Source organism: Phlebotomus argentipes, unplaced genomic scaffold (assembly GCF_947086385.1).
Source record: "Phlebotomus argentipes unplaced genomic scaffold, Phlebotomus argentipes genome assembly contig_5, whole genome shotgun sequence".
Classification (NCBI taxonomy): domain Eukaryota; kingdom Metazoa; phylum Arthropoda; class Insecta; order Diptera; family Psychodidae; genus Phlebotomus; species Phlebotomus argentipes.
In genome coordinates this window covers 8,493,306-8,506,544 of record NW_026776165.1, presented here as the reverse complement: position 1 = coordinate 8,506,544, position 13,239 = coordinate 8,493,306, and the positions used below count along the sequence as shown (strand labels likewise).

Genomic DNA, 13,239 nt, shown 5'->3' with positions numbered 1-13,239 from the left:
GAATGTTTGCGGAGAAATAACTAAATTTAATTAAATACAATTTAGCACAGAGAAAAGCAGGAAAACTGCAGGATTTTGGTGGACATAATATTATGAACGCAAAATAAGGTAGAATTTCTTGCCTTTTATTTTCACAAAGTTAAGCTTTCATTCACCCCAATTACTGAATACAAAACATTGCAAATGCATGTGTTTTTAATCTGAAAATGTATTTTTTTTTTAAACAATTTAAACAGAAAAATGAAGCTCTTTTGATAAGGTTGAAATTAATTCTATAATTAATTTTTATATTAAAATGGTAAACAAAAGGCATGTTGGAGTTTATTCGTAAACTCGTGTTGTATATTTTTCCCAATTGTGTTTTAATACAATCCTATCAATAATCAATAATATAATTGAAGTTGAATAATTATTTTAGGACACAATTTCTGAACTCTACTTTCATCACACATTTCATCCCTTTTATCCTTTTTCTGTATGACATTAATACCATGGAGATGCCAAAATGCGTGAATTTAATTAATTCCAGTGCTTTCCATGAATATGCGTCGCAAAACAATCGTTGTTCTAATTCAAAATGATGTGAAATATCCAATATCAATTGACCAAAATGACCTGCTCGCCACGATTGCAATTTCAATGAGCCATTCACTCGGCAGCCCACTATCGGCGGGGGATTGCTTTGCGTGCTCGCGGGAACGGAATTGATCAACTGCGATTGTAATTAGTGATAAGGGTGGGAGACAGCAGTGTCGCGGTGTCAATCGATGTGCAGTGGAATAGCACGGGGTGAGTTTTCTCTTCAGCCAACTCGCGGGCAATTATAATTATAGAATGTTGAGGGAAGACCGCGCTGTGTACAATTCAGGTGAATATAATTAGGATTTGTGTATTGATTGCAGGGACACTTTATTGCGTGGCTGGTCGCCAGGGAGGGATTATTCCAGCTGGATGAGTAACAATTGCCGGAGCTGTGCAGTCATTACTTGTGGGAAGAGAGCTCAGGTGGTTCACATCGTTTACCGCAGAGGAGATTCCGCAGATGTGGCCAATCCTGTATCCGGGGAATTATTTTACATTTGATGAGTCGCAATTTCCTCTAAATTCAACCACTCATTCTTACTCGGGAGCTACATTATATCGATTTTTCCATGGGATTTCTCTGTCTGAGCTTTTTGAGGGATGAAAATGCTCACATTGGGAAATGATATGCCCTGCAGAAAGACAAACTAAACTACACGAATTTCCCAAACTCATTCATTTTCCTGAATGTAAACACTTTTAGACGCATTCGACTAGAGTTGATAGCACTGAAGTGGTTGTGATTATCAAGAGAAAGTTTTTCAATTCTGAGCCTGAAAATTGTCATAAATCTACAACTGTTGTGCTCATCAAATACTGTTCACGTAAATTAAAACATGGAAATTTAATAACGAATTTAACTTGATTTCTACTATTTTAATTTAATTTAAAATTATGCATTTTCCGTTATTTCTCATTGATTTTTTCACAAACGAGGGAAATACAACAAGTATAGAGCCTAATTAATTGTAAATTTATGCAGTTTATGACTCATTGTTGTCACATTTCAACAACTTTCTCTCCCTGAGAACTTTTATATACTTTGAAAAGTCGTCTTTCGGTGATTTTTCTGTGAATTTTTCAGTATTCAATATAACATTTTAATTACCAATAGCACTGAAAAAAGAACCAGTGTCGAAAATATTGTCTTATAAATTCATATGACTATAAATTGAATAATATTTTAAAGTTGTTTATTGTCCTGCACAGATAAATATAATGTAGACATTTTGAAACTAAGCATTATGCAAATTGTCCACACATATTTGTAATTGATTTTTTTTAGTGAAAATACGATCGGAACTAATTTCTATTGATGCTTACCTGGCTGTGAAATCCAAATCTTTATCTATTTTCTCGTCAAATTGGTGGTAAATTCGAGTGAGTGCTTCTTGAGACTCCCTCAACGCCCAACGCTGTGGGGGGAGAATTAATATTTGCCATTAATGATTGGGCACACATGAAATAATGACCCCAATTTAGTCAGCACCTGTTCTGCCCTCCCGCCACCGTAGCATTACAATAGATAAGTGAATGGAAAACTTCTTTTTGTCCGCACGAACGCATGCGTTTTATTTGTGGGCCGGCTTTCTCCACCTTTCCTGGTCGGACTCGCGCTCAAAGGGCCACGAAAGCACCATCACGAGTGTCTCTCTGGAGTGGAATGACTGAGAATCCTTCCTGATTTATTGCCTTTTGTGTTGTTCGCGTGAAAAAAATTTGTGTGAAAAAATGGGATGTTCCTCGTCGCAGAGTTCAAATGTTGCAACGGAAAATGGCAAGGAACAGCCAGCGACTTATCGTGAGTATTGGCAGTTCTTTGTTGTTCTCGCGATGATTGATGGAATGGGAAATTTCTGCAGCGCCCTCGACTGCCTTCGAGATCCCTCTAGACGATGATGATGATGGCAGTTTGGTGAAGAAGCATCCACCGAAGAGACTCCGCCGCCTCGAGGAAAACCCCTCGACGCCGCCCAGCATAGAGGAGCTGCAGGAAAAGCTGGCCAATGCCGAGCTCAGGCGACAGCAGGTAAGCCGCCTCTGCAATATTGATGGACACTCTGTGACTTTCCCACGATTTCTCGCACGGAAGTTGAGGCTAAGGAGTCCTTGACACCCGACAAAACTCAAAGGACACGTGTTTTAGTGGGTTTTCAGGTCACAACTGACAATATGATGCTCTCTAAGTGCTGTTGTTAGAGCCAATCAATGGAATGTTGTCATCCTTGCAGATCCTGCAACAAAGAGTGGCGAATGTGGCGGGACGCATGAATGGCGATGAGAGGACTTGCGGTGAGTTGGACGAGAATGACAACAAGAGCGAGCCAATGGAGCCTGATAAAGGATGAAAAGCCGTGTTTTATTAAACATACATATATATTTTACTCATTTTTAGTGACATTTACCCGTATATGTTTATAAAATTGTTTACACACACTTTTCTACATTTAATTTATCTCCTCTTTAGGTTCTCACTTTCTCTTCAATAAACTCTCAAAGTGTCATCATCAAATCTTTGACATCAATTTCATATTTTCTTAATAATATCGTAGAAGTTCTCTGTTCAGAAGAAAAAACATAAACAATTCATCTAATCATTCTCACAACACGTCAATCTTAGAGAGCGTCGTCTTTTGTTTTGTAATCTCTCCAAATAATAGAGATTTTTATATACAAAAGCGCGTAAATTAGACTTTTCAACACTTTTCTTTTATCTAATTATTCGAATGATTAAAAATAACAATAAGGCAAACACTTTCTTCTTTGTAACGCGATAGATTTATGATCATATTTTTGATATTAAAAAAAAATTGAGAAAACAAAAACCAGATGTAATAAAAGCGGCCATTTTCGCCTGTCAAAATCTTTAACAGATCGTGCCGATGAAGGTAACTGCAATTTGTGCAAGATTTGCACCAATATCGTTGTGATTCAATTCACTTAGACATGTCATCCTTAAAAATATATCCATCTGACCTTTATTTACATCTATAAAGTATCATCAGCACACATTTTCGGTAGAGTTGTTCATCTGATGGTGAAGCAGGGTAAATTGTGTCAAATGTGCTGAATGACATGTAGACAAGAGTTTTATCATTTTGTATTCATTACAAAAGAACATTCTGCTTAAAAATAGTCTTCAAATTTGTCTTTAACAATTCACAAAATTCATTTTCCTGTTTTTTTATTCATTCCTCTTTCATTTAATCACTATTAGTTGTTATATGAGATTTCTTTGGTTTACTTTGGGGTTTGACATGAATGTCAGTTTATAACTGAAAATGACATTTTCTCACTTGGTGAACAATTAGGTTATTTGTTTCATTGTTTGCTAATTTCTACTACAATATGTCATTTTAATAGTTTCTTTTTTTATATCTTTTTCAAATACAATTACATTGAGATGTGCGTATTATGTGGGGGGAGGGGAGTTTCCATATATATATATATATATATCTTTCTTATTTTTCTGTTTATTTCTAGTAAATCCATAAATATTACACGGTTAGTGACACTATTTTTCATTGGTTTATTCATTATATTTATGATTTCAGATTGTTTAGAAAATGACGTCTACTCTTGTTTTACAGAAAATCAAGGATAAAGGATAAAAGTCGGACAGTTGTCATTGAAAGTGTCAAAATCATTGACAGTGTAAAGTTTTCGTTGAGTTTGAAAGGATTTTTCGAGATTTTTTGAAACTAAAAGGGCGATTTCAACTATTAATCGAGTTAGTCAACGTCTATAAAATCTTTGATTTGTTGTATATATTATATCTCTGCTCTTCTGTAACTCTTGTATATATCTTAGGTTTTTTTTCTCTTTACCATGATAAAATCTAACACACAGCCTAAATTAATATGTAATTTCTTTATATTTGAAAACTATTTTATGTACATTAATTTGTCAATTCTTTGGGGTGGTTTTTCTCAAGGGTGATAAAAAAGATGAAAGGGCATAATTGTGCGAGATAAAAGTAAATGAAAATGATGACATTTAAGAGCGGAAATTTTGCCTGGACGATAAACAATTTCTCTTTTTTTAACACTCTCTCTCTCTCTCTCTCCTTCCACATATCAAATGGACACTTGGTGGTTTTCTTTTGATTCTAGAGTTTCAAATACTGCCAAAATGTCATCTCTGAAACTTCGTGGTTAGCATACAAAAAACTTTAATTCAATACTTATCAGATTAAATATATATATACTTAAACGTATAAAAATTATCATAGTATAACATACAAAATCTAAATTTCATTTACATTATTGAGTTAAGATTTTTTTTTTTTGGTTTCTTGACAACGTCTGACAGATGATCTGTGAAGATCATTCTTGCAAAGTTCTTATTATCTTAGGACTCGTGGGTGTTTTCACTACTCGTTTACACAATTATTTACTAATATCTCCTCAATCGATCTCATCAAAAAAGATCTCTTGATACAAATTTGTCATCAAAATGCGAAAGGAAGATTTTTATAGATGCACTCATGGTGGAGTAACGGATGCATTTGAAAGTGTAGAAGGTGGGACTTTTCCAGTAGAAATTCATTGAAGATTTCAACTGGGCAAATGATTCTTCATCTATTTGGTAATTACTTTATTATTCCCTAAATATCCCAAATATCTGTGTGTGTTTTGTTTCTGTGTCTTCTCCGCATTTTACATCTCTTTGAAGTCTTTATCGATCTCTCATTGTGGGCATGTTATCCCTTTTCTTCAATATTATGAGGCCGTTTGCGCTTGACAAAAAAGAAGGGACTCGTGAGTGATTCGCTGCACGCGTTGTCCATTATCCTGTCTATTCTCTAGCAAAATGGGGTGAAATGCAAGTGTCCCCAGCTCTCTTCTTTTCACTTCGTTGGAGTCATGCGGAGATACAAAAGTGTGCAAATTGGATTTGTCCCTAGAAAACTTCGATTGTATGAAAGCGACTGTTTCCCTCAAATTGTTAGGAAAGCTATGGCGCGCAGTGCTCTTCTGCTGCAATAGAGTGCTCTGCTTGTGCGGCATGTGAAAGTGTTGAGGTAGGGGGCGCTCACTTCGCGAGGCCGCCACCCTTCGCTGGCGCCGCCGCCGCCAGGAGGCCCAGCGGCGGGCGGCCTCAGTTGTAGACGCCGCGCGTCATGGCTTCGCGGTTCCTCGTGTGCCACTTGCAGGTGAGGATGCGAACGTAGGTCCGTCGGAAGGAGGCGTTGCACAGAGCATAGCACACGGGATTGATGGTGGAGTTGATGTAGCACAGGGCGTAGAAGAAGTCCCACAACTCCTGCGGGATGCACTTGGTACAGGCCGTGAGCGGTTTCAGCAGCACGAGAATATTATACGGCGTCCATGTGATGATGAAACTGAGCAAAATGGCGCTCAGCGTCTTAGCGGCCTTTGTCTCCTGGCGCTTCTCCTGCGACTTCTTCTTCTTCTTCACTGCCCGTGGCGCCGGCGCTGGTTTTGTGGCCGTAAGCGTCTTGGGGATGATCTTCGCATTTAGCGGAATGCGCACGTCTGTGGCGTGACTGGCGCGCCTGCCCAGCGGCAGGCTGTACTCCGAGTCACGCGACGGCAGAGGACGCCGCGGCGGCCCGCCGACCAGCGGCAGGGGCACGTCGTCCTGGATCATCTTGATTGAGGGCGCTTTCTCATCACCCTGGCCGCCGTCTGGCGGCAGTCGGATGAGGATCGTGTACACGCTGTCTTGGCTCACTGAGCGCGAGCCCAGGCGATTAGGTGTGGGCAGAGAGCGCGAATCACGGGCCCCCTGCAGCTCCTGGAGCTGAGAAACGGGCGCCGTTGGTCGCAAAGGCGTGGGAGACACGTCGGGAATTACTGCCACGAGACCCGGCCGAGCCGGCGCGTATGGGTCCCGGATGACATTCAGAGATGTGCACCTGCAACGCGAGATACAAACCAATCAAACTCCCATTTTTTAAAGCTCTCAGGAGTTCAATTGTTTTCAGCCACTTACTCAATAAGTTTCTCAGCATGAAATTGTTGCTTTGAGTTATTTTCTTAGGGCAGCACTAAGCCGGATTTTCTTAGTTCGGCGCCGATCTCAAGAAAAGAACTCTTGCAATTTGTGTGAAATAATTTAATCAACTGGGTAATTTTGAAAGTTTATGACTGAGAAACTTTTTCAGAGGGTGTTCTTATGCGTCCCCAGAGAAAGTGGCTGAAGCACAGTGAAAAAAGTGTAAGCAGATATTCACTATGAAAGCTACTCACAAGTCATCAACACTTTCACATGAAAACGACATATTTACGCCTAGAACTCTCTGTCAAACTTTATATGGCGTCTTTGTCAGGTGCATTATCTACCAAGCAAATTGTGATCCATTCTCTTGACTCATCAAATATGTCTTCTTTATCGATATAATTTGGCTGCTAAATCAAATAAAGTGTTTAAAATAATGAAAAAAATTGGCTTGAAAATTGAAACAAAAAAACGTCAGGCTCTTGAAACGTAAGACAGAAAAGTGTAATAAATATAGTTCTAATAGTGACTTGCAACGCTTTTCGCAAAAATGTTTGCTTTCTGATTGGTTGATATAATGTAGACTACCTGGAAACGGAGCTTTGTAAAGGAGTTTCTATGGATACAGGTGTTGCATACCCTAAATCTGATGGATCCTCAGCCTCGTATCCATAGTCTTCCGAGTCTTCGCGACCCGAATGCCACCACGCGATGCACCATTCCTTTATGCTGCCAAGACAGCTCGTCGGTTTGCTGGGAACCGCACTCGTGGCCGTCTGAAAGCCAACCATAAGTTGGGCATTTAGGGCACTTGGCGAAAGGAGCGAGGGATCATTCGATCTCGAGTACTTACGCTTGATCGCCGCGAGAGGGCGCCGTGTGTGTATGTTCCATCCGAAAGCCCAGGATTCGTCATGTAGACACTCTCGGCGTCCGCCGACGATTCCGATCGCGGCCGCCGCCATCCTTCGGCCTCAGTCGTGGCCAACTGAGCCACAGTCATGCCTCCTGAATGATTTACGGCCGTATTTTCATCACTGCAAGTGTGTAATGAGAAATAAAAAATCAATTGATATATTTGTGGTTTGAGGAAGAAGATGTAGAAAGAGGATGTGAAAGAGGCGCGATGGCGGAAGTGATGGATTTCCTAGAAGTATACATTCTGGAGGGAAAGTAAATTCAATGATTTTGCAATATACTTTTATCCCGCATGGCATTTTCCAAGCAATATTGCGATGCTCAAAAAGTTCTTCATTTGCGGGATTGGGATTTATTGGAGTTTCTCGCCACTGAGCCATAATGTAGTTTGTTGCAATTTCCACGGAATTGTAACAGAGGTTTACACTATGCTTAACCATCGAATATTTCCCTCCCCTGAGGGAAATGTGCACGTGTCGCGAGAAGGCTTCTGCAATCATATTGCTATTATTGCTGTGTCACGTTCTTAAGAATTGGAATATTTCTATTGAAATACCATGGATATAATTATTATTCAGTGGAATCTCGCGCGCCAATCGATTGAGAAGAGTGCAAGGGGATGAAATTTCACCTTGAAAAGGCTCATAAATATTGAGAGACACTCTCATTCTCCAATCTTATTGCTTATGCCATCACTTTCGCCCGCAGGAGAGGCACTCGATTCACCATAAATCTCAATGGATTTTTATGCTGTCGCGCGTTTTGCAAACCAACACTTTTTGGGTGATAAAACAGCGCACATCTCTTCCCGGAATTCTTGATGGAATCCTCATCGTGCGGTGATAAGTAGATTGATGAGCTTGTCAGCTCTGTGGAATATATATCACCGACACGAGGACTTGAATGCGAGGTATAAAGTCTATATTTAGTCCTCAAGGCCTCAATTGCAAGGATGCATGTGCTCTATGTCGAGGGGGTGTCTTTTGTCGCAAAGTCGCTGTTCTTTTCCACAGGAAGCGCCGGCCTGACACAATCCTCGACAGAGGCTTCCGCTTCCGCCTCAGCTCCAGAGAATGCCAGCTTGCCTATGCAGTGGAGAAAGTTATCTTTCAGCAAAACTTTTCGCCTTCCTTGCTTTGTCTCACGACATGAGCTTTGTCAGCATTTCACAGCTTCCGGGAAACACCTATGATGGGAAAATGCCGTCTTCGGGTGTGTCTTTCGTGATGAAATTCAAAGTGTTCAATACTAAAGTGACTTTTGGTGTCAATTCTGGTCCCTCTTTAATTTGTTACAAGTTTCACACTGCAACATTTTCGTCTAAAACTCTCAAAAAGTCGCTATGAAGTCTAAAAAAAAGTGTCATTTTCCCCTTCACTGTAATTACTTTTTTGCACCGGAAACTTCTAGGCAACTGTAAATTGTGTAACATATCACGCAATTATGGTGATTTTTGTGCCCTGTAAGCATTCATGGAGAGCTGTATAATTGTTTGTGGCGCAGCACAGCCATAAGCCATTGTTGCTGTCATCTCTGTGCGGAGAGAAAGATGCTGTTTACGGGAAAACCCTTTCCCAATCAAATTTCCACCACAAGATTGCCAAGTCATTCCACGAAGCTCAGCCATGGAATGCGAAAAGCCTGTGAGCTTTGCTGTGTGAACTTTTGATTAAATTTCTCACACATCTTCGCAATCTCGATGCTCAAAGGCATCACTTTCGCATGAGGAATTTTCATGGAAAAGTTCTCTCTTCTCTGACCTTTTCTACATGAATTCTACATACCAAAATGTTTGAACTCAATTAAAATCAAGCGAAATACTCATGCGAAACTATTTTCTTGGGCACAAAGTATATTCATAAAAAGGGACAAGATCAAAGATAAACAACATTTTGAAGGTGCTTCACTCGCTGTTTTAGGTGAAATATAAATGGAGATTCTCCACATTTGCATTTGGCCTCTTCAAATTAATGTTCCCAAACTAAGGGTAGAACAATATCTAGTTTGAATCTCTTTAAATATAGAAAGGTACTCAATTACAAGCTTTGTATTCTGCAATTTACAAGGCAATTTATCCATGGAACTCCAAAAATCAAATGTAAAATGAAGAAATGTTTCCAAATCGGACGAGCAATTTGGAACATATAGTGCATTTTTATTTGGAAGTCCGAAAGAATATAACTTTTCCAAGAATTCACGAAGAAATCTTCCGAGAATTCGTAAGAATCCTTATTTATCAAGGATTTATTTATTGAATTATTTCTTGGTAATCATTGGACAAATAAGTTTACAAAATTTAAGTGTTCTCCGAATTTTCAACGATATTTTTAAAATCATGTTCGATTTTTGAACTTTTTAATCAAAAGAGAGTTTCACAATCGCATAATTTTCTTTCAGTGTAAATGCAAAATTTGGGTAATATGTGGAAATGTTTGCAGTTTCAACATTGAAATGATATATAGTGACCCAGAAAAGCGAGAATTGATTATTCTAATCATAGTATTCTTAATACAATTAAAAATTCTACATTGATGTGCAGCGTTTCCAAACATTATATGTCATTCTTTGTAAAATATGTATATGAACGGCAGTTTCATTACTCCGTGAAAGTACATAGTCAATTCTGAGACTTCCTTTCTCCGAGGTATTTTTAGAAAGTAGCTCCAGTTCAAAATGAATAATGAAAATAAGTCCTGATACGGATTAATAACAGAATTGGGAAACTCACTAAATATTCCATAATTCTTCATTATGTACGAGAAAAGTCTATCAGACATTATATGATGGGAATTTTCACAGCGTTTCGGGAAATTAGCGTTTGAACAATAATACCTTTGATGCGTTATTTGTTTCCGTGCATTTTCCCGTGCGAATACACAGACAATGTAATGGATGAGCGCTCGATTTGGCCAACAAGAGGAAATACCCGAGAGAGCTTTTGGTCATGGGGACGCCTGGTACTGTTCACATACTTCCCGGCGTTTTCGTAGCGACGGAAAGTAGGTCACCGTGTTTACCATCGGGAGCGGTATTTTCTTTTCGGTCGAAGGCAGGAGTGAGTGAACTGGAAAAATCAATTTGATCAATCACACAAAACCACTCGAAAATTTAATGGATAAAAGCTCCTTCGTGAGCATTGATACTAATTAAATATTTAATCTCGGAGACTTTCATTAGCATAATTGAACTTGATGAAGACACAAGGGAGACTCATGTCGCGACAGTCTCGAGAGATCAATTTGGGGATTATCGTGGGTGAAGAAGAGTAACCGACAACTTTCAATTTATAAATAGAGAATAAAGCGAACATTTCACCTGATATTTCACGCTCTTTCGTATTCAGGGAGGAAATGAAATTGCACTGGGAAGATATTTGAATCCACTGTCGACGCGGGGGATTGGAAATAAATTGATGCATCATATATTGTACATCACACAAATTGATAGAAAGAATTTACAAATGCATTTCCCAATGAGTTTATGCATCTCTACAAAATTCTCCACTCTCCTTCATTACGATGCTGCATCAGTTACAATTCAATATTTACAACCTTCTCAGCTCTACAAGATGAATGCCTCAGCACAGGACAATATGGAATAGATACAGAAGTTAAAAACAAACATGAATTATACTCGCAACAAAAGCTCTTCTCGTTCTGTTCTCCATTGGAATCTGTGTCATTCTGTGTATTGTAAATACGTGTGAATTAAACTCGCAGGAAAGCGAAAAGTTTCACAAAACGAGTGACATCGCAAGCGAATGCTCACAGTGTCTTTTTGTGCTAATTCAATTCACCTGCAACTTCCTGGATTTGACGAACGTGAGAGATCCTTTTCCACGTTCAAATAAACAGAAACAATTCAGCTCCTCGATTTATTTTCCCAATGCTGGAAGAATATCTGTCCAACTTCGCTTAAAGCTAAACATTTCTGTTAAAGTATTTCATTTCCGAAATGTATAGATAAAAATTGATTGCAGACCATAAGAGTACAATTTCGTATGGAATGTTTTTGGGGCAGATTGAAATCAAATAATAATAATAATAGTAAAAAAAACCAATTGCAATTGATTGCTATTATTTGCACTTAAAACACTGTAGACAGAATGCAAAAAATGTGGTTTTGTTTGCATAATAAAACAGTAATATTTGGAATGAACGCGCGATGTCGATCATGGTTGAAACTTTAAAAATATAAGTGAAGTGTATTCGATATTTGGTGGAAAAATACATGTAAGTCTTAAAATAAAATTATAGCCAATAAAAACTTCAATCATATGTATAAACGGAAATATTTATAATTCAGTTACCTAATAATATTGCGAATTAAAGTTCCATATTTTTTGATAAAGAGGTCTTTAAATATTCATTGGTATTGCAGAATATTCATAGATAATAATTTTGCAATGCAATATTTGATTGAAGAAGGGAGTAAATATTTTCCACTTTCCCCGGGAATTTCCATCCTAGCATTTGAGTTGTGGGGAAAAGTGTGGTGTGAGGATGTTCATGTTGGATCTCGATAGGACTTCAAGCCGACTGCTTTCGGGACTCACCTGGAATTTGACCTCTTGGAGGAGTCCTTCTTGCCCGCCTGCAGATTGGGTAGATCCTTCTGGCGCTTCTTGGTCTCCCGCCAGATGCGATAGTACAGGAAACACATGACTGTGACTGGCACGTAGAAGGCGGCAATGGCGGTGCCGAAAGTGATGTAGTGATTGGTTTCGATGAACTGAATGTAGCACTCATTCTGCGGTACCGTTCGCTTGCCCTCGATGTATGGCCAGCTGTAGATCCACGGCGGCCACAGCAGCAGGCTGATGCCCCACGCGGCAGCGATCATAATCGCGGCGCGCGTTGTTGTGCGCTTCGCCTGCGAACACAAGTTATTGATTATGGGGAGCAAAATCTAGATTTCATTTCCAAGATTTCCTCAATTTGATTGCCAATTGTGAAACTAAGTTAGCGCGAAAAGTATCTAATAAAGGTGTTGCCAAGGGCATTATTCTGTTATTCTTGAATCGGAGAAATGTGGTTTCAGTGAAAGAAAAACATCTCATGTTTAAAACATTGATTCTGCATGATTTTACTCTCTCAGTCATCACTAATAAAGCTGTTGTCTTTCAATTAAAGCAATTTTCAGTACAAAAATGTATTGGAAAAAGACAAATTGAGCAGAATTTGCATCGATAAATTCGAGAACAAGTTTTGCATATTTGATAACATCTTAACAGCTTATTATTGCAATTTGAGGATTTCTGGAATAATTGCTGACCCCATGGAAATTTGAAACTCATTCTGAGAATTTGGCGTGATAGGTTTAAGCTCTGGGTGAAGTTCTCGGAAGGCAAATGTGAGCGCAATTATCCTCTTTTCAGGGAAATACAGGGGAGCACTCACCCGATATGTGAGTGGCCGCGTGACGCTGAAGTAGCGATCGAAGCTGATGATGAGCAAGTTGAGCACGGAGGCGTTCGAGGCGAGGTAGTCAAGCGCCAGCCACGTGTCGCAGATGTAGGGCCCGAGCGGCCAATAGCCCAGGAGCGTGGTGACCGTGAAGAGCGGCATGGAGATGAGGCCGATGGCGAAATCAGCAATGGCGAGGGAGAAGAGGAAGTAGTTGCTGATGGTCTGCAGTTGCTTGTCAATCTTGAAACTGATCATCACCATCACGTTGCCTGCCACGGTGAGGATACTGAGGATGCTGCCGACAATGGACAAGATGACCACCTTGTACATGTTCAGCTCGGGCAGCGCGTCCGGATCCACGAAGGTG

At 39.5% G+C, this 13,239-nt stretch overlaps 2 protein-coding genes across 2 annotated transcripts; one reads left to right on the top strand and one right to left on the bottom strand.

The window, feature by feature from the left end:
• Positions 1-2,239: 2,239 nt before the first annotated feature.
• On the top strand, positions 2,240-2,930 carry LOC132255600 (uncharacterized). Its single transcript, XM_059751697.1, has 3 exons — positions 2,240-2,383; positions 2,445-2,611; positions 2,814-2,930. The coding sequence occupies exons 1-3, from the start codon at positions 2,314-2,316 to the stop codon at positions 2,928-2,930; spliced, it is 354 nt and encodes a 117-aa protein (XP_059607680.1). The 5' UTR covers positions 2,240-2,313.
• Positions 2,931-5,682: 2,752 nt separating this feature from the next.
• LOC132255599 (muscarinic acetylcholine receptor DM1) lies at positions 5,683-13,215 on the bottom strand. Its single transcript, XM_059751696.1, has 5 exons — positions 12,864-13,215; positions 12,020-12,336; positions 7,400-7,583; positions 7,186-7,322; positions 5,683-6,463 (listed from the first exon to the last, which is right to left on the bottom strand). Exons 1-5 carry the CDS (start codon positions 13,200-13,202, stop codon positions 5,683-5,685), a joined length of 1,758 nt encoding a protein of 585 aa, XP_059607679.1. The 5' UTR covers positions 13,203-13,215.
• Between the last annotated feature and the right edge of the window lie 24 nt (positions 13,216-13,239).